Raw genomic sequence first — 24,438 nt, 5'->3', positions numbered from 1 at the left:
CCTGATCTCTGAAGAGTTCCTGACCTGTGACATGTTTATGGTTGGCTGCAATTCTGAGTGAATGTTATTAAGGTAAAGAACAAAATGTCCCCAAATGCATGAAGACATATTGACTCATATTGTAACAACTTTTCTATTCTTTCTTTTCTATATCTCGTCCGCTTTGACCTGAAAAGTAAAATCACACTTTGCATTCTGTGAATGGATTTTTGCAGAATTGATCCACGTGTCAGAATTTCCTTCATACTTTCTCCGTACAGAAAAGAAGAAGAGAAAGCAGACGAGGAAGTCCAGCTTGTTTCTGAGAAAGCAGCAGGGGATGAATGGAGGTCAATGAGACCTGTGCTGCACATAAAGGCTCCACAGAGCAGCTCTCCACCACAGAACATCGAAGGCTCTGAACATGAAGACTCTGCTGCCTCTCGCTCTCCTCCTCTGCGTCCTGGGAAGCCTCTCAGCCGGTCAGTACCTCCTTTCCTCTGCAAAGCTTCGGAACCTTCTGAAGCGTTTTTAATGCTTAATTTGTGTCTTTTCTTTAGCGCCGGTCGGTCCGTCGATGCTGAACAACGGATGCTGTGTGAGTACCAGTCAGGTGCACGTTCCCAGAGGCAAGGTGATCCACATCGGGATGAGCTCGAGGGAATGCCCAGTCACAGCCATCATGTAAGTGTGCACACACCTCAACTCTGTTCAATTTACATTTTAGAAATGTGTAAAATTTTAGATAAGAGCAATATTACAAAATAAAAGCGAGAGAAGCTGCAGCTGATTATTTTTTTATAAAGTCAGGTTAAAAAGAAAATATTCACTTTGTTCATAAAATAGTAACTAAATGTTGTAAAATCCTTTTGGCATCTCATGAATCAGAAAATAGTCAAACTTAAAAACTTACTCAAAAAATGGAGAAAAATTCAACTGGAATGTTTAATAGATATAAGTTATACAATATTTCCTTTTAGCGAAACATTAGCAGAAAACATAAATTATTAACTGACTTTCAGGTACAAATACAAGTACACTACACAAGGTACACTATGTGTGGGTTACTAACAATGTACACTATGTGTGTGTTTCTTGCAGAATCACAACTGAGAAGAGGCAGTTTTGCATCGATCCTGACTTAAAATGGGCAAAGACACAATTGGCTCATTTTAAGGCTAGCACTACTAGTATTTCACATCCCAAACACCAACCGACGATCCGCTCCTTTGTGCATCGTGATGACAAGCAAAACACAACCGAATCACCAAAGTGATGATGACACAGAAAACGCACTTTGTTTGAGGGGAGCCGCATTTTAAGAGCTAATGTGAAATAGCTTCTTCTTTTATTACATGTCAATCACGGAGGACGTGAGTCAAATATTCATCACTCTGCAAACAGCTGCTGTGTTTTGATTTATCACTTACAGAGACAACAGGAAGATGTATTATTGCCACTGTACAAGCCCTTTCATAATAAAAGCTTTATTTTTCCATTAAATGTTCTGCTCTCCTTATTTTGAAGGAATAAAGTCGAAGGCCGAGGAAACGACTCTGTGACTGTTTAAAGTTTATACTGAATAACATATCATTTAAAAAGGGAAATGGTAACTGCGACAGGTTGAAGTTGCTCGAGTACAATAACGAAGTACTTTCCTTCAGTATTTCCATTCTTTGCCATGTTAGACTCAGAAAGGAGGAGGCGTCGGATAACAGGGGCCTGTTGGTGAATTCATAATGTCTCCATTGTTTGTGGTCTGAGTGGAAGTGATGGTGCCAGCAGTGAAGAGGCTCTTTAAGAACTGTCCATCTGTCAGCATCACGAGACAAACCGGCCACGGCCTTCATTCAAATAATAATTCTGTCACATGGAAAAACAGGAACCGCAAACAGGTGGCAGAGAGGACGGAATGTAAGTAAGTACATTTACTCAAGTACTTGAGTACGGCTTTAAAGCTGCTTGTCGGATGTTTTAGTTGAACTTGTGCTTTATGGTCGGGAGCTCCAGTGAGAGAACTATTACTTTGTGAATAAGCCATTCTCACACTACGGCAGTTAGAAATAGAAGCAATAGTTTATTGTCAGTTTGCCTGTTTGGGAAAAAGAGCGAGACAAGCAAAACGAATGACATTGAACTGCTCATTAAAGCTCCATCAAATACACGGCTTCTCCTCAGCATATCGAAGGTGTTTGAATCACTCTCCTTCCTTCCAGACAGGGAACGCAAATCCACTTAAAATGAAACATCGACCGAGACGGGACACATGTGCTGTGAAACGTCTCTCTATGATTCTGTCATCATCACTTGTGCAGCATGGCGATGCGTTTAAGGACACTCTCAACATCCATAAGAGCAACGCATTCTTCAGACGTGTAATTGAAATACGAACACTAAGCAAACGGTTACATTTTGGGTAAAGTGACGTTGTTTGTGCTTGTATTTGTTCCTCTGTATTTTTGTCTCACTCCCACATTTTCATCCACCTTTAACCTTTTCACTAATTCCTCATTAAATCTGCAAACAATATCAAAATATTAAAAAATAAATCCAGCCCAATGTGAAAAAGATGGCTGATGCAAGCTGGAACCGCTTGTGAAATAACCAGAAATCTGACATCTCGTGTGAATCGGTGCTAACGTGTTAGCAAGGCAGGCTAACACACTTCTTTGCCTTAAAGCCTAATCAATGCCCCTATTATAGACATTGTGTCTCCTACCAATACTAGTAGTTGTTATATCATATATATCCAATACATGTGTCATTACTAGTAGAAATGTGCACATAGCTGTGTGATGGAATATATATATTCTTACACAAAAAGATGAATTCAGTAAGTAAAGGTTTTATTTGCGGATTTGAAAAGAAAGCTTAGTTTAACCTGACGGCCGTCACACAGTTTGATGTATTAAAGCGTGAATCCAGGACACAAACAGACAATAACACTGTAACAGTCTATAGCTCTAAATGTGCTTCTACAGGGCCGAGTACGTCCTCACCCTTTCTAACACGTCACCGGGGAATGAAAGCGCCGCTAGAACGCCGTCGGTGGAACCGGCGTTTGGAGTCTCTTGCTTGAGATCAGCCCGCCGTCGTTTCCCTTGAACCTGTTTGGGGAGAAATCGACCTTGGACCGACTCTCCTCCCACTCGGCGGCGATCTCCTCGCCCCGCTCCTCCTTCCACAGCTGCTCGTACTCCTGCTTCAGCTCCTGGTAGGAGCGGGAGAAGGTGTGGAAGATGGAGGTGGCGGGGAACGCCATGATGAGGATGCCGCTCAGGATGCTGGTCAGCGCCACCATCTGACCGGGGATGCTGCGCGGCACCATGTCGCCGTACCCCACCGTGGTCATGGAGATGATGGCCCACCAGTAGGAGGCCGGGATGCTGCTGAAGCTGTGCTGGGGGTGCGTGGCAGCGAACGGCGCCAGCTCGCTCTCCGCCAGGTGCACCAGGGGCGAGAAGAGGGTCACGGCCACGCAGACGAACAGCAGCAGCAGGCCGAACTCCCTGATGCTGCGCTGCATGGTCATCCCCAGCGTCTGCAGGCCCAGCGAGTGGCGGGCCAGGCGCATCACGTAGAGGATGCGCAGGGCGCGCAGCAGGCGCAGGATCAGGCTCAGCTTGTCCAGGTAGCCTCTGCCGGCGGCCACGACGACCACGTCGTCCCGCGACCCGTCCCTGACGTCCACGACCAGGGACACGTAGTAGGGCAGGATGGCGATGGCGTCGATGATGTTGAGGGGGCCGCGGGCGAAGGCCAGCTTACTCCGGGCGTTGACGAAGCGCAGCAGGAACTCCAGAGTGAACCACGCCACGCAGATGGACTCCACCACGAACATGCTCTGGCACTTCTGGGAGCACTCGCCCTGCGGACACGCACACGGGGACACGCGGCGACGAGAAGAAGAGGGGTCAAGGGTCACGCCGCCATGTTCAAAAGGCGGCCTCGGGGGAAATCGCTGTGGTTAAGCCATTTTTAACGTCTTCTGTGGGTCTGGAGGACTCAGAGAAAATAACTTACCCCGGTTAAGAGGCCTAAATGGTAATAGGTCTGCATAGTTCTCTGTTGCCATGGTAACATGGTACCCAAACAGAGGGCATTGTGGGAAATGTTGGGAAATACAAAGCCTTGTAAAATGAATACGAGAGAATGCATTTTAAGCCTTTGACCCTCCAAGAAGAATGAAGGATGAAGTATAATCAGTCGGATGTTTAATAAGCAGTGAGTAGAAGGTTGTGGACTTAAAGGGACAGTTCCCCCAAATAAACAAAATGTTGTTAAATTTGTCCGTCTGCTATATAATTTGAATTTAAATATAAATACTACCCTTTTATGTGGTATGAATACGCCCTTGAGAAGAGATTTTGGTTGCTGACGATAATTAAAGGGACCTCAGACGATAAATTACTTTCAGCTTTAAGTGCCTTGAATTTAAATAACTGAAAGTCAAAATAGGAACAACACTGTCGCTCATTACAATTTGCGCTCCGCATAGTAATTGTCACGATGCCAACTTTAATTCAAACTTCATGTGTCTCCTCCGGGTGAAACGCCTCAATCACAGAGCACCACGTACATTGAGTTGCAACGTTTATCCGCCGCCGCAGAACGTCAACAAAGGAAAGTGCATGTTGTTTTGTGGATGGTCGGTCAATAAAGTAAGAAAGAAAATCCATTTCCATTTATTTTTGAAAAGCCGGATGAATGACAGCAGAAAACAAGCAACAAGAAATGCGCGCAACAATTATGACGGTGAAGTTATGACACTTTTCTGCGGCGTAATCTTTAGTTTTCTGAAAGCCTGAAGGAGCTGGTGTCATTGAGTGTCTGAATCAATGATTTTATTCTAAAGATCGGTGCGCTGTGTTTCCAAAGGGAACATGACTCCAAGAAGCAAGATAATTACTTACTTACTACTAATATCGAGGAAATGAGGCTGTACATCCTGCTCACCAACATGATGATAGCTTCTATCTATATCTGGCTTTTAGCTTCTAAGCTAACGTATCAACATCCACACAGCTAAAGAAAGATATGTATTATAAGTACATTTACTTAACCCAACAGTATAATAATACACTTGACCTCCTGATGCTTCCCATTTTAAAGAATATCAAACTTTCACTTATATATTGACGGTTTATTAATTGTGGAATCTTGCTAACCGATATTAACCTTAGCGTAGCATTAGCAACTGTTGCAATGTACTTCTGTATACTGTATGTAAATAAGGACTTTATCAACATGAATAAAAGCTGTAAGAAAGTGTAATACATTAATGTAGAATCATTGATGCTTTATCTGACTGAGGTTTTTTACCAGTTAGCATCTATAGCCGATACAGAAGGCTCTTAAAAATCTCCTGACCAGCAGGGGACGACTCCTCTGCTCCCATAGACGTCTATGAGGAAATGACTCTACTTCTCTGTAGTGACCAGCAGGGGGCGACTCCTCTGCTCCCATAGACGTCTATGAGGAAATGACTCTACTTCTGTGTAGTGACCAGCAGGGGGCGACTCCTCTGCTCCCATAGACGTCTATGAGGAAATGACTCTACTTCTCTCTGGATTTATTCCCTCAGTAAACATTGTAAACATGAGTTTATGGTCTTCTTCAATATAACGTGATGTTCATTTAGTGAATTATGGTCCATTTAGAGTCAAACAGACCATAAAGCAGGGGATGCTTTAGGGCGGGGCTTAATGTGATTGACAGGTTGGTTGGCTTTTAACTTCAGCCGGCGGCTTTCTCTCTTGAACAATCATGAGTGAAGTTTGGAATAAAATATCATCTTGCTGAATGGTGAAAGATTCTTTTCTGCAATAACCCAAAAAGCAGCGGGAAAAATGAACATCTGACATAAAGGAATGGTTAGTTTTTGAATCTACTTCTGTCTGAAGCCAAGGAGCCATTGATTTAATAAATACCACAATTTCTTGCTGATTATCCTTCTTTGACAGATGATGAGTGAAGACAAACCAGCCGGCCAACATTCAACCGAAGATGTCTGCCAGGCCGCAGACTAAAAACGGCACCTGTTGCCAGAAATGAAAAATAAGACTTGTCTTCCCTTCACAAACAGGAGTGTGTGTTTTGCTCCTCAGCTTCTGAACCGAACACGTTCGTGCTTCGACTACTTGTCGTGTCTTGGTTAGTACGATTGACTGCACATGCATCGAAGGAAACCAATCCAGCGACTCCACGCTGAGGAGCGTGATCACCGACAGCTATTTTAACCGCCTGCAGCCCGACTGCTTCTGTCGACACGGACAACAGCGGACATCCGCGATTTCACAGAAGCATTTTATTCTCTCCACCCTCCACTAGCACACCGTGGTCACATCGCGTTCTCGAGATCATAAACTCATTCCAAGTCGTCCTTGACTACACCAGACGTGCACCTGAGGCCGGTTGCTGGACCACCTGCCGCCTCTCGTACTGCCGGAGGAGCCAAAGCCGGATTCTCTCGCCGCAATCGGCTTAGTCCACTTGGCCTTTCGCTTTGCTCTACTTGCATTTTTTTAAGTGATTAGTCCACAATTTTGTGTAGCTTCCTCGTGGATGCCCTCGTGGAGGTATTCATTTTTTAGGTGCATTTTACCGTTTAAGCAAATAAGGTGGCTGTTATTTTGAGATCCTACCTTTCTTTATACTGACATAATGTTTTCATCTATTATTATTCAATTGACTCTTATAATGGTTTATTTATTCATTGCAGGAAAGATTGTATTTTGTTCTTATCTGCGATTTATTACTTTTGACTCTAAAAAGCTGTAAAAAACTAATATATGATGTTATTAAGGAAAGGTAAATTGTGTCGTTGAAGGATTACAATTGTTAAATGCGTCACGGAACATTAATTTGTAGCTTTACATTCCCTCTCTTTTCAGCTTTAAACCTGCAGTAATTCTAGAGAAATATATCTGCTTCTTCAGCTGTCATCACCAAGCTGCTGCTAGCGGTGTCTGTCGTTTGGTGCCCATCACTGATGTCTGGCTGAAAATGACACTGACGAGAGTGAAGTGGCAAAAAAAACCTGTGGAGTGAACATCGAGCGGAAAGACAACCTGCAGAACTCATCTATATATATACATATACATATATATGTATGTATATATATATATGTTGATTAGTGCAGCTTCATGATTTGATCCGTTTAGGATTTGGTGCATTTACTTTACTGTATTTATTATCTTCTTACTGTAATACGTATTATCCTGCTAGAGTTAATGTGCTGATTAATGTGCGTGAAACAGGATGCAGGCTTTCATACGCACCCTGGTCTCTTCATCTCTGAGGTCTGGCATGGTGCTGATGCACAGGCTGATGACGGTGACCAGCACCATGACCACCGAGAGGCAGGCGAACATCTTGGCGGCGAACCCCGACTGAGGGTTTTCCACCACCTCTCGAAGCATCCAGGTCAGTTTGTGGTAGCCCTGTTTGATCTCCGTGGTGCTTTTCTTCAGCATCACCCTTTTCTGCCTCCACTGCTGCTCCTTGCGCTCCCGCTCGGCCACCTCCTCCACGCGAGCGTTCATGCGGCGCCGGCAGCAGCGCTCCATGTGGCCCGGGTCCACGCCCCAGTAGTCGAGCTCGTCGTGCAGCGACACGGCGCACAGCTCCCGGAGCAGACGCAGTTTCCCCGCCGCCAAGAAGTTGAGGATGACCCTGAACGCCGTCGGGTTTCGGTCGAAGAAGTACTCCTGGCAGGTCTCGTCGTAGTCGTCGCAGAGTCGCGCGATCTCCTCGGGGGTGGTGCAGAAACGCAGGCGTCCCAGGCGACTCTGGGGGAACTGCTCCAAGGTGCTCCAGGGGAAGGTGTAGCGGTTGCCCCCGACATTGATGAGAACCTGCAGGGCGTGGTCGACGGCGTACGAGGCCTTGGGGTCACGGAGCAGCTGGGCGCGCTGGAAGTAGACGCCCTTGATGGTCTCGGTCTCCGGGATCTCGGTGAAGAATCGGTCGAGGCTGCTGTCGTCGCTGCTGATTGAGTAGGTGCTGAAGTCGTGGTTGGCGTTGCTGATGATGGGCATGCTGGCTTCAGGGTGGGCAGCGGGATGGAAGAGGTATTCGTAGATCCAGTTGAGGGAGGATGATCCTCAGAGGAGCTGTAACGACACATCAAAATAAAAGGTCAATCTAGTCCAAAACTAAGAGTACCTTTTAATTGTCTCAGTACGTCAATACCTCATCCAAGACACCATTGCATGCGGAGTGCCTCAAGGCTCCTTACTGGGTCCCCTACTCTCAAGTATGAATCCAGAACTGACTTAAACCACTGTGCAGATTTCCAGCTCCCAAACACCCATTGAATAATGAAATATCTAAAGACTAAGACGATGACAATGTAAAATGAATCACAAATTTAAAAACAGATTTTTCCTTCCCACACAATTTTCCTCCTGACACCCTCCTTAGTGGACTTCACGCCAATTCACGCCTTGATTCTTGTGACATTGTCGACCTTAAAACCTCTCACCGACTCCGGTGTGACGCCGGGTGTGAATGAGCCGGAGAGGAAACGGCGTCTGAGGAGGCTCCTGAAACTAAAACTTCTGTTCCAAGATGACATCCTTAAAAAGCTGTATCATGGAGAAAAAAAATATCTAACGTGCAAAATCCTTGTGAGCTGGGAGGCCAGGTGCATTTTTATAAAAACACATTTTTCAGTCGGAGGCCAAAGAAATATCTGTCCGAAGTATTTGGTGATCAATTGACATCAAACCAGCTTGTGAACACAGAACAAAGGAGAGATTCTCAACAGTAAAAACTCTTCCAAGGTTTCCTTTTCTTCTGCATTGTGGCCAGAAACTGGGGCCCAGAAATAGACGATGCTTTGAATTCTGAAATGTCCCTTTCAACCAAAGAATTAACCCTTTTCATACGTGTTAATTCATCTTTCATCCATCAATTTTTCGTGTTTCGTTTTAGACGAGAATTCCCTTTGATATTTGATCTGCAGCATTCATCAAAGTGCATATCATTGCACATCTTGTGTGCTGTTTGTATGTTCAAGAACCATTTGGAATTATAAACCGATGAAAGTGCATAAGGAACGTTTTACATTCTTTCCTTGCTATTGTGTTTTCGTTTCACCGCGATGCCACCATGTGGTGTTCGCCGTCATCCCCCGTGTGTCGGTACCACTGCTCTGCTTCAACCGTGACCTTCCCAAAAACATTGTTCTTCCACATTTCCGTCATTTCTCAGGTGGATCCTTGAAAGCTTCCTGGTGAGATGCTGAAGGTCACTGGCGGAAATAAACCAGGTGCACTCACTCAAGTCGAGTCCCGTACTTGAGATTGATTGGGACATATTTTTGCAGCTACGTGGCAAAGACGGCCCTCCACTCCCCTGAACGTGGCCGAAGGGACGGATGGCGTCGCAGATAAAAAGTCTAAACACTAAACGTGTCATCAGTCCATTGAATAAACTAGTACCAAACAGTAAATCCAGAATGAGCCACATGCTGATTACACATTAATACCAGTAATAACACCAGAAACATGCAGGACTTCTAACATTGAGTATATGAATACGCAGAATTATACTTTCCAAATGTATTTACCCAATTATACCAGCTGAACTGCAGTTTTAAACGGACAAAACTATCAGGCCCAATGCGTCTTTGGTTATCATCACTCGTTAATGTAACAGCGCTGATGAGGTCGAGCTCATTAACGCTTTCATTTTGGATTAATCCGCTGATTCCAGTGTACATGAATCCATTGAGTGACAGCCGGTGATTTTCTCCCCAAACCTCAAACATTAAATATCAACGTTGTTGAAAAGGCGGCAGAGAAGCGGAACGAGCCGCTGAGCCGCTGTGACTTGTGACTTCGGGCGGCAGACACAGACCTGGTCGCGCTCCGCGGCTCCTCTGAAGACGCTCCTCCGGCTCGCGGGTTCCGCCGCTGCTGTTTGCATCGTTGTGACTGTCGCGCAGTTTGTGGAGCCGCTGTGAACTTTGCGGGCTGGTTCCGCGGCTCCGCACACGTCGCCTCTCCGGCGGATTAAATTACAACACAATTATTTCTTCTCCGCTGCGCTTCCATTGGTCCGCCGCTCCCCGAGGACCAGAAACCAGATGATCCGACCGGCGCTGCGTTCTCATCTGTGTCTGACAGCAGGACCGTCCTCCTCCCCCTCCTCCTCCTCCTCCTCCTCCTCCTCCTCCTCCTCCTCCTCCTCCTCCTCCTCCTCCTCCTCCCCCTCCCGCAACTCCTCCTCCTCCTCCTCCTCCTCCTCCTCCTCCTCCCCCTCCCGCAACTCCTCCTCCTCCTCCTCCTCCCCCTCCCGCAACTCCTCCTCCCCCAACTCCTCCCACTCCTCCTCCTCCCCCTCCTCCCCCTCCTCCCGCAACTCCTCCTCCTCCTCCTCCTCCTCCTCCTCCCCCTCCTCCCCCTCCTCCCGCAACTCCTCCTCCTCCTCCTCCTCCCCCTCCTCCTCCTCCCGCAACTCGTCCTCCTCCTCCTCCCGCAACTCCTCCCGCAACTCCTCCCACTCCTCCTCCTCCCCCTCCTCCTCCTCCTCCCCCTCCTCCCGCAACTCCTCCTCCTCCTCCCCCAACTCCTCCCACTCCTCCTCCTCCTCCTCCTCCCACCCCTCCTGCTCCCCCTCCTCCTCCTCCTCCCGCAACTCCTCCTCCCCCTCCCCCTCCTCCCACCCCTCCTGCTCCCCCTCCTCCTCCTCCCGCAACTCCTCCTCCCCCTCCTCCCACTCCTCCCACCCCTCCTCCTCCTCCCCCTCCTCCCCCTGTTCCTCCTCCCCCACCTCCTCCCACCCCTCCTCCTCCTCCTGTTCCTCCTCCCCCTCCTCCTCCTCCTCCCGCAACTCCTCCTCCCCCTCCCCCTCCTCCCACCCCTCCTGCTCCCCCTCCTCCTCCTCCCGCAACTCCTCCTCCCCCTCCTCCCACTCCTCCCACCCCTCCTCCTCCTCCCCCTCCTCCCCCTGTTCCTCCTCCCCCACCTCCTCCCACCCCTCCTCCTCCTCCTGTTCCTCCTCCCCCACCTCCTCCTCCTCCCGCAACTCCTCCTCCCCCTCCTCCCACTCCTCCCACCCCTCCTCCTCCTCCCCCTCCTCCTCCTCCCCCTCCTCCCCCACCTCCTCCTCCTCCTGGTCCTCCTCCTCCTCCTCCACCTCCTGATTCAGGACTTGATTTGGGACTCTTCCTCCTCCCCCTCCTCCTGTTCCTCCCCCTTCTCCCCCTCTTCCTCCTCCTGTTGCTCCTCCTCCTATTCCCCCCCCCCCTCCTCCTCCTATTCCTCCTCCTCCTACTCCTCCTCCTCCCCCTCCTCCTCCTCCCACTCCTCCCCCACCTCCACCTCCTCCCCCTCCTCCTCTTCCTGCTCCTCCTCCTCTTCCTGCTCCTCCTCCTCTCAGTCGCCGCTCTTCTTCTACACTGTAAAAAACGCCGTTGCATCACAGACTCACAGAGGAAGTCGTTACTTTTACATGTAAATGAATTAAGAAGTACTTTTTTACTTTGCCCAAGTAGTAGGACAGAAGTAGTACTCATGTATTTTAATGAGCTTAGGTTTAAGTACAGGAAGTATCATCTTGCAGTTCAATTTGAAGGACTTAATCAAGTTATTGATTATTATTGATCAAGTTATTGATTAACGTCACAAGGAAGTCTAAAGTAAGTCTCAGGTCTTGAGTCTCAAGTCCCAAATCAAGTCCTGAATCAGGTCCCAAATCCAAACCCAAACCAGGTCTGGATTCTGGTCTCATGGTCCACGTTGTTACGCTGTGACCTGTTCGACTTAATTAGATTTATTTAATAAAAGGGACAAAACGAACAGACGCCCCGCGGCGTGTGTCACAGCCATGGACCCGCTAGGGGGACAACAACTGGACCGAGCAGAGACTTGTTGTGGTTGTTGTTGTTGTTTACAGTGCAGTCTGCACTCGATCCGGACGCGGTGAAGCTTTCGCTTGAATGCAGCTGAACCCGGTGTGCAAATATCCAACGGCAGAGAGGATTAATAACAAGGAACAGAGGATGCAACATGTGTGAGAGCCTCACCCACACACACACGCACACGCACGCACACACACACACACACACACGCACACGCACACACACACGCACACACACACACGCACACGCAGTATTATGTCATGCATGATTTGTATCACTGTTTAGAAGAAGCAGGTGGCTTCTTCGGGTCCGATAACCGGCGTCCTCGCTCCGCCGGCGTTGACCTCTGTTAAATAAATGTCTGGGGTCTCGTGTTTCGTGGACTTTGTTGGCGGCGTGTTTGTTTCCTGGCGTCTGGCTGTGTTGACTGTTTGAATAATCGCTACGGCGTTTCCGTGGTAACTGATTGGGCCTTGACACGAGTGCCTCAGATTCGGATGAATCAGAGCGCAAGACACTTTACTACATCTCGTTCCAACGGACACAAAGGCTGCTTACATCTTTACACATGTAAAATGTTCTTCCGTCCGGAATTCAAAAGCCTTCTTAAGTAAAAGTACAAAGTATGAGAAGTGTCGCACGCCACGGGGCGTTTAAACAGCGATGACTGAGGAGCCCACCGGAGCGCGTTTGAGCGGTGATGCGTTCACTTACCGCGGTGCGTTTGATGTAAAAGGAGGACGATTATCAAAGATTCCTTCGTGTTGCATTCGTGCTCCTCCTTGACCCCCACAAACAAGAACAACGCATTTAATCCAGCGGTGCTCTCATAGAATGACCTCTGACCTCCGGAGTTGATGAGTACCAGGGATTACGTGATAATCCACGAGTGGGAGGGATGCGGAGGAAAACCAGAGAGCATGCTGGGACGCACAAGGAGCTCTCACTGATTTCGGTGTGTGATCTGTGTGCAAAGTGAACACAGCCTCTGGTGCTTTGGCTTCAATCAATTACTTCTGGGGTGTTTTATTGCGTATTGATCACCCGATTGCTCCGTCAGGTGCTTCACACACCCAACGCTACACACCAACGCCGTCACGCCTGTGTGAGTTTATTTTTTGTGTCTTTTTATTAATATCGTTTCCACTTTAAATGTTACAGTGTTACGTGAATATGAGGTGTTTACACAAAGCAGAAAACAACCTGTAGCTGTGGGTTAATAATTAATAACCTCAGTTATTGTAAGATGGCACAGAAAGCTCAGGGAGAAAATCCACGGCCCACCACTATATATATATATATGTATATATATATATATATATGTATATATTCATATTTTACCTCAACCTTCACTCTTCACAGTGATAAACTGCCTCAAGCTGCGTCTCGTCCACTAAAACCCAAACCCTTTGCTTCGGTCCTTGTGCCTCATTTAATCCGTGGCTCCGTCTCCTCGCGGAGCCACGGATGAAGAACACTTCAGCCGGCCTTTCGTTTCATCTTTTTTTATAAACCGTAAGCCTCTTTCTTTGCAGCTTAATTTCCTGATAGCGCAGTGGGGTCAGCGTGCATCACTGCTCCCACGCGAGAAATTAAACCAAACTCCCACGGGGAATTATTCTGCTCTCAATATGTGCTGAATCACCGGGGACCGGCGCAGCTGATAACTCAGCAAAATCACCCCGACCTCAAACCAAGTCTCCACCAGACCTTCAAACTGTGTTTGATTAAAAGTGGCGTGTGGACCTGAGCCCCGGTAGGGCTGCAGGTTCTGTCTGAGCCCGTCTCCGTGCAGCCAGGGAGGGAACCTGCCGAGAGAAATCGGATTAATCCTCTTACAGATATCGACGAGCCGACTTGAACGGAGTGCATCCTGCTGAAAACAACGGTTGCCCCTTAAACGTTGCTAAAAGTTCACGACAACAACAAACAAATCTTTTCCCGTGACCAGTGTGGCATCACCGCGCGGTGGAATTAGCTAGCAAGCCGGCTGGCTAGCTAGCGATCTTGCTAATTGCTCCATGATTAAATGCTACAGAAAATGAAAATGACATCGTCACACTTCAGCTGATAGCAAAGTGCTTTGAGAAGAGTTTGCAGATGAGGCCTTGAGATGTTCTTTATTTACGTGGACTGTCTACGCTCTAATGAGGCGGCAACTTTTGGCCGATGCGTCCTTGGTTCCTATAGGAGTCCATGAGAAAATGACTTTTCTCTCAGTAAACATTGTAAACATCAGTTTATGGTCTCAATCTCTAGTTTTAAGTCCTCTTATCTAAAGGATGACGTTCATTTGGTAATAAATGAAGGTGCATTTAGAGTCAAACAGACGGATTAAAAGCTATGCTTTAGGGCGGGACTACACACTGATTGACAGTTTGCTAAAAATACTCATATATGGTTACGTATGTTCATTGATTGAAGAAAAGGACTTTTTCGTAAGTATTGTTACCGCTGCACTGGGCGACACTGGGATCTCTGCAGGGGAGATGCATGATGGGATAAAGGTCATCTTCTGGCTGCGCTGGGATTTGAAACTTCCCCGAGCTGTCAGAGATGAACCGAGCCGGGTCAATGGTGATTCCTGAGAACAAGGGGCTGCTCCTGAAAACACACCCGAGTGTCAGTTTGAAACGTTTCCACTCAGATGCTTTTCTATCGCTCATCTGTAAGAGTTGTTTGTTTATCTTCATTAGAATTATTGTCATTCATCCCTTGGTGAAAGTCACAAACGACTCTTCGGCGTGTAAAGTAATTACATTTTCTCCTCCGTTAACGTGATGAACATGCATCAATAATTACAAGCCAATGACATCACTCTGAAATGACCCATTATGCATCATGAGCACTTTTACATCTTGTGCTTTAAGTGTGTTTTGCTGCTGGTACTTTAGTACTTTTACACAAGCCAAGTGTTTAAAAGCAGCAACGCTGTACTTTAACTGTGATTTATCCCCAGTTTACCTCTAAGTTAATGATCTGATTCCTTCTTCCATCACCCCTGGAGTCTGCCTCAAACGAAGAGACGATTAAAGTACTTCTTTCAAACCCAATCATGAGTCCGAACCAGCTTCCTCCCACGTACTTATTCATCAATAATAACAAAACCCGAGGGACAGGAATCCAAAGACAATCCCCTCCCCAGTCACAAGGTATTCAGCCTCCGTTCCCCTGGGACTCTAAAAATCAATAAAGGAAATTGTACAGCGGAGAAGAAGGAGAAGAAGGAGAAGAAGGAGAAGGAGAAGAAGGAGAAGGAGAAGAGCTGCTAATTGGAAAATGCAAGGAAAAGGTCAAGTATCAAGAAGAGATGGAGAGAGAGCAACTCTGCTGAAATCAAATCATTCCCCCTGAGTTTAACAAATGAGCTGTCGGACGTTGTGCGTGTGAATGCGTGTGCGTCCGTGTGAATGCGTGTGCGTGTGCGTGCACGATTGTCAACAATGGCTTCCATGGTTCTCGCTTCAGGACTCACAGTTTGTTTATGCAGGAATACCAGCTGGCACCTAAACGTCCACATTGTGTTGTAGCCTGAACACACATCCTCACATGCACACGCAGAACGGTGGATATGGACCAGCATCAGTAACTGCAAGCAGGAGACTGGAGTCCTTCTTGTCTCGTGTTGGTGTTTAACGTCACATTGACTGAACTGAAGATGTTTCGAAGCGGCCGTTCACACGTTAGAAATCCCTAAATAATTAGCATTAGAGGGGTTATTCGTGATGGGAATGTCCGTGATCCATTGCTGCTGCCACTGGCATAATGTATCACCGCTGTTAGAAATAGAAATAGTCAGCGACCACACAATAAATCACTATTATTCATTATGCTCCTCTGGCAGACAGAGACAAAACTTTTTGTCTTTCCTTTTTCCTCATTTTCTCCATCGCTGTCATTACTCATAGAGAACCCTGAAACTAAAACACTGAGAAATGACGGGAGGTAACAGATCCTAATTGAATTAAAATAAATAACAACAGTCAAAGGCAAAATTAAACACGTTTTGTTGATTTCCAACATAAAAAGAGCTGTTGCAGATGTGACATTGCCACTGAATGTTGAGGATTTTCTGAAGCTACAGATGAAGGTTTCCTTTCATAATGTGAGCTGTGAATTTCTGACAGATTTTCGTGATGCATATTAAACAGCACAACAGTGATGATCTCTGCTTCTCACCCACTTACTCCCTCTTGTGTTCTGCTGCTATTCCTGTAGAGCGGCTCTGAGTCAAATAAAAATAAATAAATAAATTTACAGTCCTCCAGGACTCAAACAGGAAAACACTGGTTGTACATGCAACTGAACAACAGGCCGGGAGATGATTCAGCTGAAAGCGGCCTTGACACATGACCAGCACCTGCAGCGATTCCAGTGGTGGAGTTATTCACAACCCTGGAGCCAAAGTACTGGTGCCACGCTTTAGATGTACTCGCCCTGCAATGAAACCAAAAATCACATTTGGGAAGTTGGAAGAATGTAGTGTTTTTACATGGATAATTGAGTGAAACATTATAAATAGTTTCAAAACGAGCAAATTAAGGTGACTAATATAATACTTATTTGAGCTGTGCTTGAATAAACTGTTGGGTAGTTTCATTTTTTTTATTTTATTTTATTACTTGTGCACTGCTGTCTTGTTGTCTATTGTTACACTGTCTACTGTCACGCACCAACCGCCAAGTCGAACTACTTACTGTATGACATATTTTGGCAATAAATGTTTCCTGATTCCTGATTTATGAAAGAAAAACTCATATTTGATAAAAAATGTGTTTTTAGGGCAAAAAGTAAAGCCGTCAGATGAAAGTAGTGGAGTAAAAGTATACAAACACTCTAGTACAAGAAGCACCTCAAAGGATCAAAGACTTCCTCCATGACAATACATGTCATGTCTGAAGAAGTAAAACCGCCCGTTGGTTGGACCAATGTCATGTGACCGGGACTTCAGAATCTCGCGATATTTGAGGCACCTATAAATGCCCCCCACGGCCACAGCTCGATCTTTCTTTCTCCCTCTTAGCGGTGAAGGTGCAACAGTAAATCGGTCGTCCCGAACCCGGGTTCATCCGACACCCTCACCAACCAAGCTGAACTGAGCTCAACCTCCACAGCGGCAACATGCCTCCCAAATTCGACCCCAACGAGGTTAAGATTGGTATGTTTTCTCTGTCAACTGGGTAATATAGGCAGGAGCTGTTTCACAGCCAAGATGGAGTCGCTCTGTGCCGGCTGGCGGCCCGCTAACGGCGTAGAGAAAACGGTAAAGAAATGCGTCCGATAGAGACGACGGAGAAAAGAAGGAAAGATGTTTGTTCGTTTTCTGCATGTCTACATGTTTTCAGCTGGTGGGATTTTTGTGAATTTGTGGCGGGTTTGATTAAGAAGTCGGTGTCTTTGGACGAACACGTGGGACGAGTGCTAGCTCAGTTGGCTAGTTTAGCTAGCATCGTGGATGGGACGAAGCACCTCAGTCATGCAGACATCTAGTTTTATTCTTCTTTATAGACCGGTTATAATCCCCCGCTATCAATGGATGTTTAAAAGCATTGACATACTTTACTTATCAATTGGATTATCTTCATAAACACAATCCTCTTGCTCATTAAACTACAATTGCTTTCAGTTGAAATATGAGTAAACTAGACAAAGGAAGCCCACGTGATATTGTGCACTGTTTTGATTTTCATTGTTAAAACCTGACATTCTTGAATTAAATCATTGTCTTGGAATTGGATTAGATTCAACTTTATTGTCATTGCACAGGGTAAAAGTACTGAGTCAACGAAATGCAGTTTAACATCCAACCAGTGCAAAATAGCAAAAAGTGCAGAGTATGTGCATATGTAAAGTGTAATAAGTACTAATCCAACCCCAGTCAGTAAACTTCATAGCGGTGCTCCACGTGGAGCTGTCAATGAAACTGGTTCATAATCTGTGGAACCATCTGTTACGTCGTTACGTGCTCAGGTGACTCTTCTTCTTGCAGTGTACATGAGATGCACAGGAGGAGAAGTTGGTGCCACCTCTGCCCTGGCCCCCAAAATCGGACCTCTGGGTTTGGTGAGTGAAACTAAAATATTTGCTTGATCCTAATCTAAAACTCCCACCAGCCTCCCGCCACTATGCCTGTCTGTAGTGACTGAGTATAATCCAGTGGAGGCTCAGATTGACCCAACTTTAGGAAACAGGTCTGCCCGAAAAACCAATGGACAACTCTGTGCCGTAAAGTCTGGAACAAATCTCAGTCTCCCATTCGTTATTATCCTTTGCCAGTTGAAACTATGATACAACAACTTGCCTTAACCCCAACTTGTTCTTTTATATTTTATAGAAAATGTCTGACTTCACCTGTCTTTAGATCCTAGTTCTGTTTACGTCTGCTGATCTACGGTTCTTTTCCTCATCAGTCTCCCAAGAAAGTTGGTGACGACATTGCCAAGGCCACCGGAGACTGGAAGGGCCTGAGGATCACCGTGAGGTTGACCATCCAGAACAGACAGGCAGTGGTACGACCTGGCCCCCGTTTCCCTGTTAATGCCTCGTCTCTGCAGACTGACTCGCCGTGGTAATGAGTTCCTGTTCTTTTGAAGGTCGACGTCGTTCCCTCTGCGTCCGCTCTGATCATCAAGGCGCTGAAGGAGCCGCCTCGCGACAGGAAGAAGGTCAAGAACAGTAAGTTCGCTGCGGCCTTCCGTGAAAATGATTTAATGGAGGCTGAACTGGGTCGCCTAGTTTCTAACGAGTCTTAATTTGTTTTTCCAGTCAAGCACAGCGGAAGCGTGACCTTCGACGAAATCGTGACAGTCGCTCGCACAATGAGGGCTCGCTCCATCGCCAGGGAGCTCTCCGGTAATAACAAAGGCTTCATCAATCAGAATTTCTGTCCAGGATCCCGCCACTATGCCTGTCTGTCTAGTGACTGAGTATAATCCAGTGGAGGCTCAGATTGACCCGGCTTTAGGAAACAGGTCTGCCCGAAAAACCAGTGGACAACTCTGTGCCGTAAAGTCTGGAACAAATCCCCTTAAAGTGTTAAACGTTTCTACGGGCTCATTAGTTTGACTTTTCTGTCCAAAAACGATCTGCAGCCTCTAATTGTTGCATCTTCCTCCCTCAGGAACCATCAAGGAGATTCTCGGCACCGCTCAGTCCGTTGGCTGCACCGTCGATGGGCGTCCTCCCCATGATGTCATCGATGACATCAACAGTGGAAAAGTAGAATGTCCATCTGAGTAATTGAACAATAAAAATCAAATGTTCACAAACTGAACCATGAACTTTTGAATCCTTGTTATGGAAACCATACAAACTGATACTGTTGGATTATGTTGAGGAATTTGTAGTGTTCTAGTTCAGACAGAAGTCTGCAATATAATGTAAAACGACAATGTTAAATGCGGCTCCCAGTAGAAAATCTGGAGACTTAAGAATTTGAATACTATGTTTTCCTGTACTTGACCTCTACATTCACTTCATTGTCCGGGGGCGTTTTGACTAAAGGCAGAAAGTGAGTTAAACTTCCCCACCATGGCTCTAATCTTCAGGCTTTCAAATGATTTACCCAATGCAGACCTTGAATTTTAATAAAGCACAAGTTCCCTTAAAATCTCATTCCGTAAACCTGAACCAGGAAAAGTGGGTTTAGTTTTGGTATAAAATATTTATTGGAAATCTGCCATGTGCAATTCTACAAAAGTAACTGATTCCAAAACCTACAAACTTTACTTAAGTTTGGCTTTTTTACTGGTTTTGAAATGGGTTCTCCAAATTAAAAGACCACATAAATGTGTCCAATGAGGACAAGACAAAATTACACATTTTCTTGCATCCCGTCGTTCATAAAGCCACATTGAGATTCTACCAGCGTTTATTTCTGGCAGACTAAACACCTCCACGTCGAAGCGACACGTCTGGCCTTTGCAGAGTCGGGCGACGTTTGGCTCGATTTGCATTGAGAGCGGAGACGCGCGATCCGACCTGGCGGCGCCGTTGGAGACTCATTTTAATGTCTGCTGTGAGCCCACTTGTGGTTGGACCAAAGACGCTTTGTGTTTCTAACTGGTACCGTTTGAAGGTCATCTCAACTGGACGCGGTGAAACAGTCTCAGCGACGTTCCTCCTTCCAGAGAAACTCTGCCAACTAATATTTGTCAACAGTTTTTATCAAAAGATATGTACAAAAGATCAAAGACAAGTGTAGTTGGACTTGAGGTTTGATTGACAGCAGCTGCACATAGAAGTTATTTATGTCCCCCCCCCCCCCCCCCTCCCCCAGCTCATTCTGATGACCGAGCATCCCTTGAGGGGGAAGGGGTGCATTTCATCATGCGTGGGCGTCCTCTCTTCCATCAGTTCTCCACCTCTTCCTCTTCCTCCTCCTCGTCCTCCTCCGCCTCGTTCTCGGCTTCAGGCTCCTCCTCCATGCGCTCCTCCTCGTCCTCCTCTTCCTCCTCCCTGCTCTTGTCGTTCTCAGAGTCGGCCTTCTTCTCTTTATCCTTGCGTTTCTGCTCCGACACTTCCTTCTTTCCCTTCTGGCCCTTCTTGTAGACTGAGGAGGAACACAAACCAACATTAACATCTGGATCGTCAGCATTGTGGTTTGTCTGGAAATGCAGATTTGTTTTACAGCTTACGGACACAAGTCCTGTGGTCACACCTGAGGGGAAAACACTACTAATTAGATTTAAAAAAAATGAAAGTAACAACTGAAATCTCATATTGTCGGACCTGAAACATTTAGAAGGAAGATATCAAACTACTAAAAAAGTACCCCTATAAAAATGTGTCTTATGGTACATAGGAGGTTAAAATCAATCAAAGTGTAACACTTATTTTGTAAGAGACGTCTTGAAAACGGCTGCACTGACCTTCCAGAGCTTCTCGGAGCGGCTCCAAGAATCTCTCAAACTCCATTTCCTCCATCGCAGCCAACACGTCGCCCGCGTTGAGAGTTTTCCGTTTGGCTTTCATAGCAAAGTTGTTGGAACTGAAAAATAAAAAGAAACAGAAAACAAAGACGTTAGTGAATTAGTGGCATGATGAAAACATTCCACAAATGATACGCGGGTCTTAAAGCTGACAACACGGCCCCTCCGGAAGGTTCTAAAGTCCACGTTAACACCCGTTTCAACTACTTTTGTGAATCAAGAATCAAACGTTAGACCTTTTATTCTTACCAGGACGTCGCGTACAACACAAACACGCTGGCAGCTTGGGAAATGGCTCTCCTGGCTTCTTTCGACACGTTCACCCCATCTGGGAGCTGTTAGGAAAACAGTGCGGAGGAGTTGAGCTGCAGCAATAATTATATATATATATATATATATATATATTATATATATATACACACACACACACACACACACACACACTTTATTCACTATACCAGAAAACACAGACCGAGGGGAAGAAGAAAGATATATTCATTCAGGGACGATAACAACATTCTCTTGCATAACAGGGTTAAGAAAATAAAATAGGAACTCTTAAAAAAACAAAGCTACTTTCCACCATTAACATGAACATTTAAGTAGATCACAGAATATATGATACTAATTAAATACACGCAGTTTTTCTTGACTTTATGCGTTAAATTATTAATAACGCATAAATCAAGCAATAAATGATGATGTATTATAGATTAAGCCACCCGGCAGTTAATAATTAATCAGTTAAATTATCTCGACCTGCTGAAACATTAAAATCATGATTCTATTTTAGCATCAATCATTTTAATCCAATAATATAATGTGGAAATGGATCTGAATAATGAGTAGTGTACTTGAATGTAGTATCCAGTACTTTCACAACAAAAGATGAACGTTACTTAATTACATTTTTAACCAACGTTAGTAATTTTGGTACATTTCGTTTTCATACTTACTTACTGTACACTCATATTGTGTATTTTAACACTGTATAATTAACGTGATGGTTTTGCTTAACGTTAAGTAAGAGCGGTGAATAAATAAATACTTTAACTTGTACACCGCAGTATTGATACTTTTACTTCTTCTCCGTCGCTTCCCACTCACCGCCTCCTTGATGATGCGGGTGATCACCGCGTTGGGAAGGTTCAGGTCTTCGGGTCTTTCCGCCATTTCTGTCCCGGTAACCGAGTCCTTCAAGCCGCTAACTGTAGCCTCGCGTCAGGGACAACCGTTGCCTCTCACGGCTAACAGATTAGCCCTGTTGTGTTAGCTTGAGGCTACCTCAAGTAGCTTAGCTAGTAAATGTCAGTCGCCCTCTCAGTTTGGTAGTGCCGTTAGTATTTGGCTGCTCTAGTTCCGCGTCCGAAACAGACGCTCCTATCGATCTGATCGATTAGCTTGACGCATTGATTGGTTTTAAGTGTGTGAGATATGGGTCGCGCCGTTTTGTTTTGGGACGTTTCCCGCGAACAGTCCAAGCACGAGCCCTCCTCCTTCTCGGTTTCAACTCTGACCCTGACGTGTACGTCACTACGTTACGTTTCCACGTGACGCACGCGTCAGGTCACGCTGCTGCGTGAGTAAACAGCGACAAAAACCACTGAACAGAACGGGGCGAAAAAAGAACAAACCGCGTTGAATGTTAGTAAAATGAGGCCTGCATAGAGTGGTGGAGGACGAATTCAGACATACTACAAAGTAAAAGTACAACTACCATACTCAAATACTTGAATAAGCCCTTAATCGAAAAGGTGAATAACTATGACGCAAATCTACATATAACTACGTCCCTTTATACACAGTAAATTATCATTAGTTATGCATGTAATGTGCATTAATTGAGGCTACTGTATATGCAGTAGGTATAACAGTGTAATTCATACTGTTATAGATACTGCATATACGGTATACTGAACTAATATTTGACGGATTCATAATATATATTTCTATTGGACACAAGTTTGCTGATTTCTTTCTCAATTAAAATAGCGGGAAAAAACATTTTATGAATAAAAGTATCAGAATAGTTGCCAATTCTCTAATCATTTATTAGACGTATCATTCAAGCTGTACTTGTATAATTGAAACTCATTGACGTTTAACTGTTAGCTGTGAGTGAGTTCATTGATAACAATATGTTTTGAAACACAATAGACAGTTATCAGTTTTGCCATATTGAGACATCGCCCTTTCCAAAACCAACTGGAACAGTTCCATTCCTCCCAGAATACACAACAGAGACCCACTTTGAAAAAATCACAAACCTTTGCGTCATAATTCACAACAAGCTTCATCTATTAAGTGTGACAAGAGGACATTTATGCATAACCTTATTATATTAATCTTAAATTGATGTGATGTGTAATTGAAAATATATTGAACATTTTATAAATAACAGCAATAAATGCGGTTGAATCACCTAAATGATAAATAATCAGAAAAATATCAACATTCAGGCTCCCTCGTGTGGCTCAAACTGAATAAATACATGTCAAATGAAAGAAGAAGTTCTGCTAATCTGATTCTCATAAGTCTGTTATGAATCCACTTCTAGCAGAGGCTCAGTGGTTGGCAATGATAAGAGCAACATTATGATTCATATTCTGCATAATACCAAATTACATGGTGCCTTTAATCCTTAATAGAAAAACCAAACCAAACCAAAAAGGTAATAGTTATTAGTAAATAAATATCTAATTGCAATTTTGTGTTTGTCTATGGTTTGGTGTTGAGTGTATCGTTTTTGAACTCGCCTTTAAGGGATTGGAGCATAATAAGACATAATTCAGTTTTTGTTTACAACATATGATTTCATGAAAAAAAAAATTGAATCACCAATATAGTTTCTGTTCAAAACAAAGACAAATTGTCTCGTTTTAGTCAGTACGGAATGAGCTGCTACAGGACAACGCGTTCAGCTGATAAGTACGATAGTGTAGCATCACAAGGCCGGTCCTCCTTAGCACGGTGCAAAACAAATTTGGGTCTTTGGGTTACTTTGACAAAGTGCAACATGATTACCCCATACAATGAATTTTTAAATGTTTCAATGGGGCTACAATCTTTTACTCTAATTAGAAGCTAACAAATGAAAAAGGCGCAGCACAGGGTTTATAAAGGATGATTTCCCCAATGAAATGTCGCAGAATATTTTCAGAAAATACTAAAAAGTGAATCTTCAGGTCCACTTGTTTTGTCTCATCAACAGGCTAGAATCTGAACATATTTGCTACACTGTTGTTGCTCATTGTCTATAAATATTTGATTAAAGTGACCAGCTGTCGAAAGTTAAAAGCAAGTTAAATAATTACACATTTGTAACTAAAGATGAAGTCAGCTGAAGGGATAATACTCCCACTGGTCTCGTCACACATTATTTGCAGTGCACGGATGAGTATTAAAAACCAAACCCAGGCTTCACTCGGCTCACACCTTCACCACAAACCCAGTGGAGGAGGTCAGGGGTATTTAGGTGGTTCCCATGGTTACTGTCTTCCCAACACATTACATTTACATTACATTACAGGTCATTTAGCAGACGCTTTTATCCAAAGCGACTTACATTACACTTTAAACCCGTGGCTTTTTTTTTCACATTTTTGCCCGGGGAGCAATTAGGGGTTAGGTGTCTTGCTCAGGGACACTTCGACATGGAAC

General features: G+C 45.1%; 3 protein-coding genes and 2 non-coding genes across 8 annotated transcripts; 3 read left to right on the top strand and 2 right to left on the bottom strand.

Annotated features, from left to right (window-relative positions):
• Positions 1-2,036: 2,036 nt before the first annotated feature.
• Positions 2,037-12,745, bottom strand: kcng4b (potassium voltage-gated channel, subfamily G, member 4b). 3 transcript variants are annotated; one of them, XR_013451633.1, is made up of 4 exons: positions 9,844-10,107; positions 7,260-8,093; positions 2,661-3,847; positions 2,037-2,614 (listed from the first exon to the last, which is right to left on the bottom strand). XR_013451633.1 is itself a non-coding variant. In XM_040162805.2 (3 exons), the coding sequence occupies exons 2-3, from the start codon at positions 8,016-8,018 to the stop codon at positions 3,014-3,016; spliced, it is 1,593 nt and encodes a 530-aa protein (XP_040018739.1). In that variant the 5' UTR covers positions 8,019-8,093; positions 12,563-12,745; the 3' UTR covers positions 2,037-3,013. The 3 variants fall into 3 exon arrangements, 2 of the variants coding, with proteins under 2 accessions (XP_040018739.1, XP_040018730.1); XM_040162805.2 differs by lacking the exon at positions 9,844-10,107 and adding an exon at positions 12,563-12,745 and having other exon boundaries at positions 2,037-3,847; XM_040162796.2 differs by having other exon boundaries at positions 2,037-3,847; positions 9,844-10,164.
• A 3,994-nt stretch (positions 12,746-16,739) lies between these two features.
• On the top strand, positions 16,740-19,121 carry rpl12 (ribosomal protein L12). 2 transcript variants are annotated; one of them, XM_040163106.2, is made up of 6 exons: positions 16,740-17,006; positions 17,838-17,911; positions 18,259-18,357; positions 18,442-18,523; positions 18,614-18,700; positions 18,969-19,121. In XM_040163106.2, the coding sequence occupies exons 1-6, from the start codon at positions 16,970-16,972 to the stop codon at positions 19,085-19,087; spliced, it is 498 nt and encodes a 165-aa protein (XP_040019040.1). In that variant the 5' UTR covers positions 16,740-16,969; the 3' UTR covers positions 19,088-19,121. The 2 variants fall into 2 exon arrangements, with proteins under 2 accessions (XP_040019040.1, XP_040019049.1); XM_040163115.2 differs by having other exon boundaries at positions 16,846-17,111.
• On the top strand, positions 17,965-18,091 carry LOC120813896 (small nucleolar RNA SNORA65). Its single transcript, XR_005711103.1, has one exon. It is a non-coding gene; the product is annotated as a small nucleolar RNA SNORA65 (small nucleolar RNA).
• On the top strand, positions 18,743-18,871 carry LOC120813886 (small nucleolar RNA SNORA65). The gene has a single exon (XR_005711092.1). It is a non-coding gene; the product is annotated as a small nucleolar RNA SNORA65 (small nucleolar RNA).
• Positions 19,122-19,491: 370 nt separating the features above from the next.
• On the bottom strand, positions 19,492-22,449 carry pole3 (polymerase (DNA directed), epsilon 3 (p17 subunit)). Its single transcript, XM_040163142.2, has 4 exons — positions 21,886-22,449; positions 21,028-21,113; positions 20,719-20,837; positions 19,492-20,399 (listed from the first exon to the last, which is right to left on the bottom strand). The coding sequence occupies exons 1-4, from the start codon at positions 21,949-21,951 to the stop codon at positions 20,200-20,202; spliced, it is 471 nt and encodes a 156-aa protein (XP_040019076.1). The 5' UTR covers positions 21,952-22,449; the 3' UTR covers positions 19,492-20,199.
• Between the last annotated feature and the right edge of the window lie 1,989 nt (positions 22,450-24,438).

The sequence above is a fragment of the Gasterosteus aculeatus genome, chromosome 12, assembly GCF_964276395.1.
Source record: "Gasterosteus aculeatus chromosome 12, fGasAcu3.hap1.1, whole genome shotgun sequence".
NCBI lineage: Eukaryota > Metazoa > Chordata > Actinopteri > Perciformes > Gasterosteidae > Gasterosteus > Gasterosteus aculeatus.
Note: the sequence above shows the minus strand (reverse complement) of the source record. Positions and strands in the feature narration are given on the sequence as shown.

Coding starts and splice junctions, on each gene's coding strand:
- rpl12 (XM_040163106.2), top strand. CDS start 16,970: ATGCCTCCCAAATTCGACCCCAACGAGGTTAAGATTG. Junction 17,912..18,258: donor AAATCGGACCTCTGGGTTTG/GTGAGTGAAACT, acceptor TTTCCTCATCAG/TCTCCCAAGAAAGTTGGTGA. Junction 18,524..18,613: donor CAGGAAGAAGGTCAAGAACA/GTAAGTTCGCTG, acceptor TTGTTTTTCCAG/TCAAGCACAGCGGAAGCGTG.
- kcng4b (XM_040162805.2), bottom strand. CDS start 8,018: ATGCCCATCATCAGCAACGCCAACCACGACTTCAGCACCTACTCAATC. Junction 3,848..7,259: donor TCAGAGATGAAGAGACCAGG/GTGCGTATGAAA, acceptor GCGTGTCCGCAG/GGCGAGTGCTCCCAGAAGTG.
- pole3 (XM_040163142.2), bottom strand. CDS start 21,951: ATGGCGGAAAGACCCGAAGACCTGAACCTTCCCAACGCGGTGATCACC. Junction 20,838..21,027: donor GTGTTGTACGCGACGTCCTG/GTAAGAATAAAA, acceptor TTTATTTTTCAG/TTCCAACAACTTTGCTATGA. Junction 20,400..20,718: donor GCTCCGAGAAGCTCTGGAAG/GTCAGTGCAGCC, acceptor GTTCCTCCTCAG/TCTACAAGAAGGGCCAGAAG.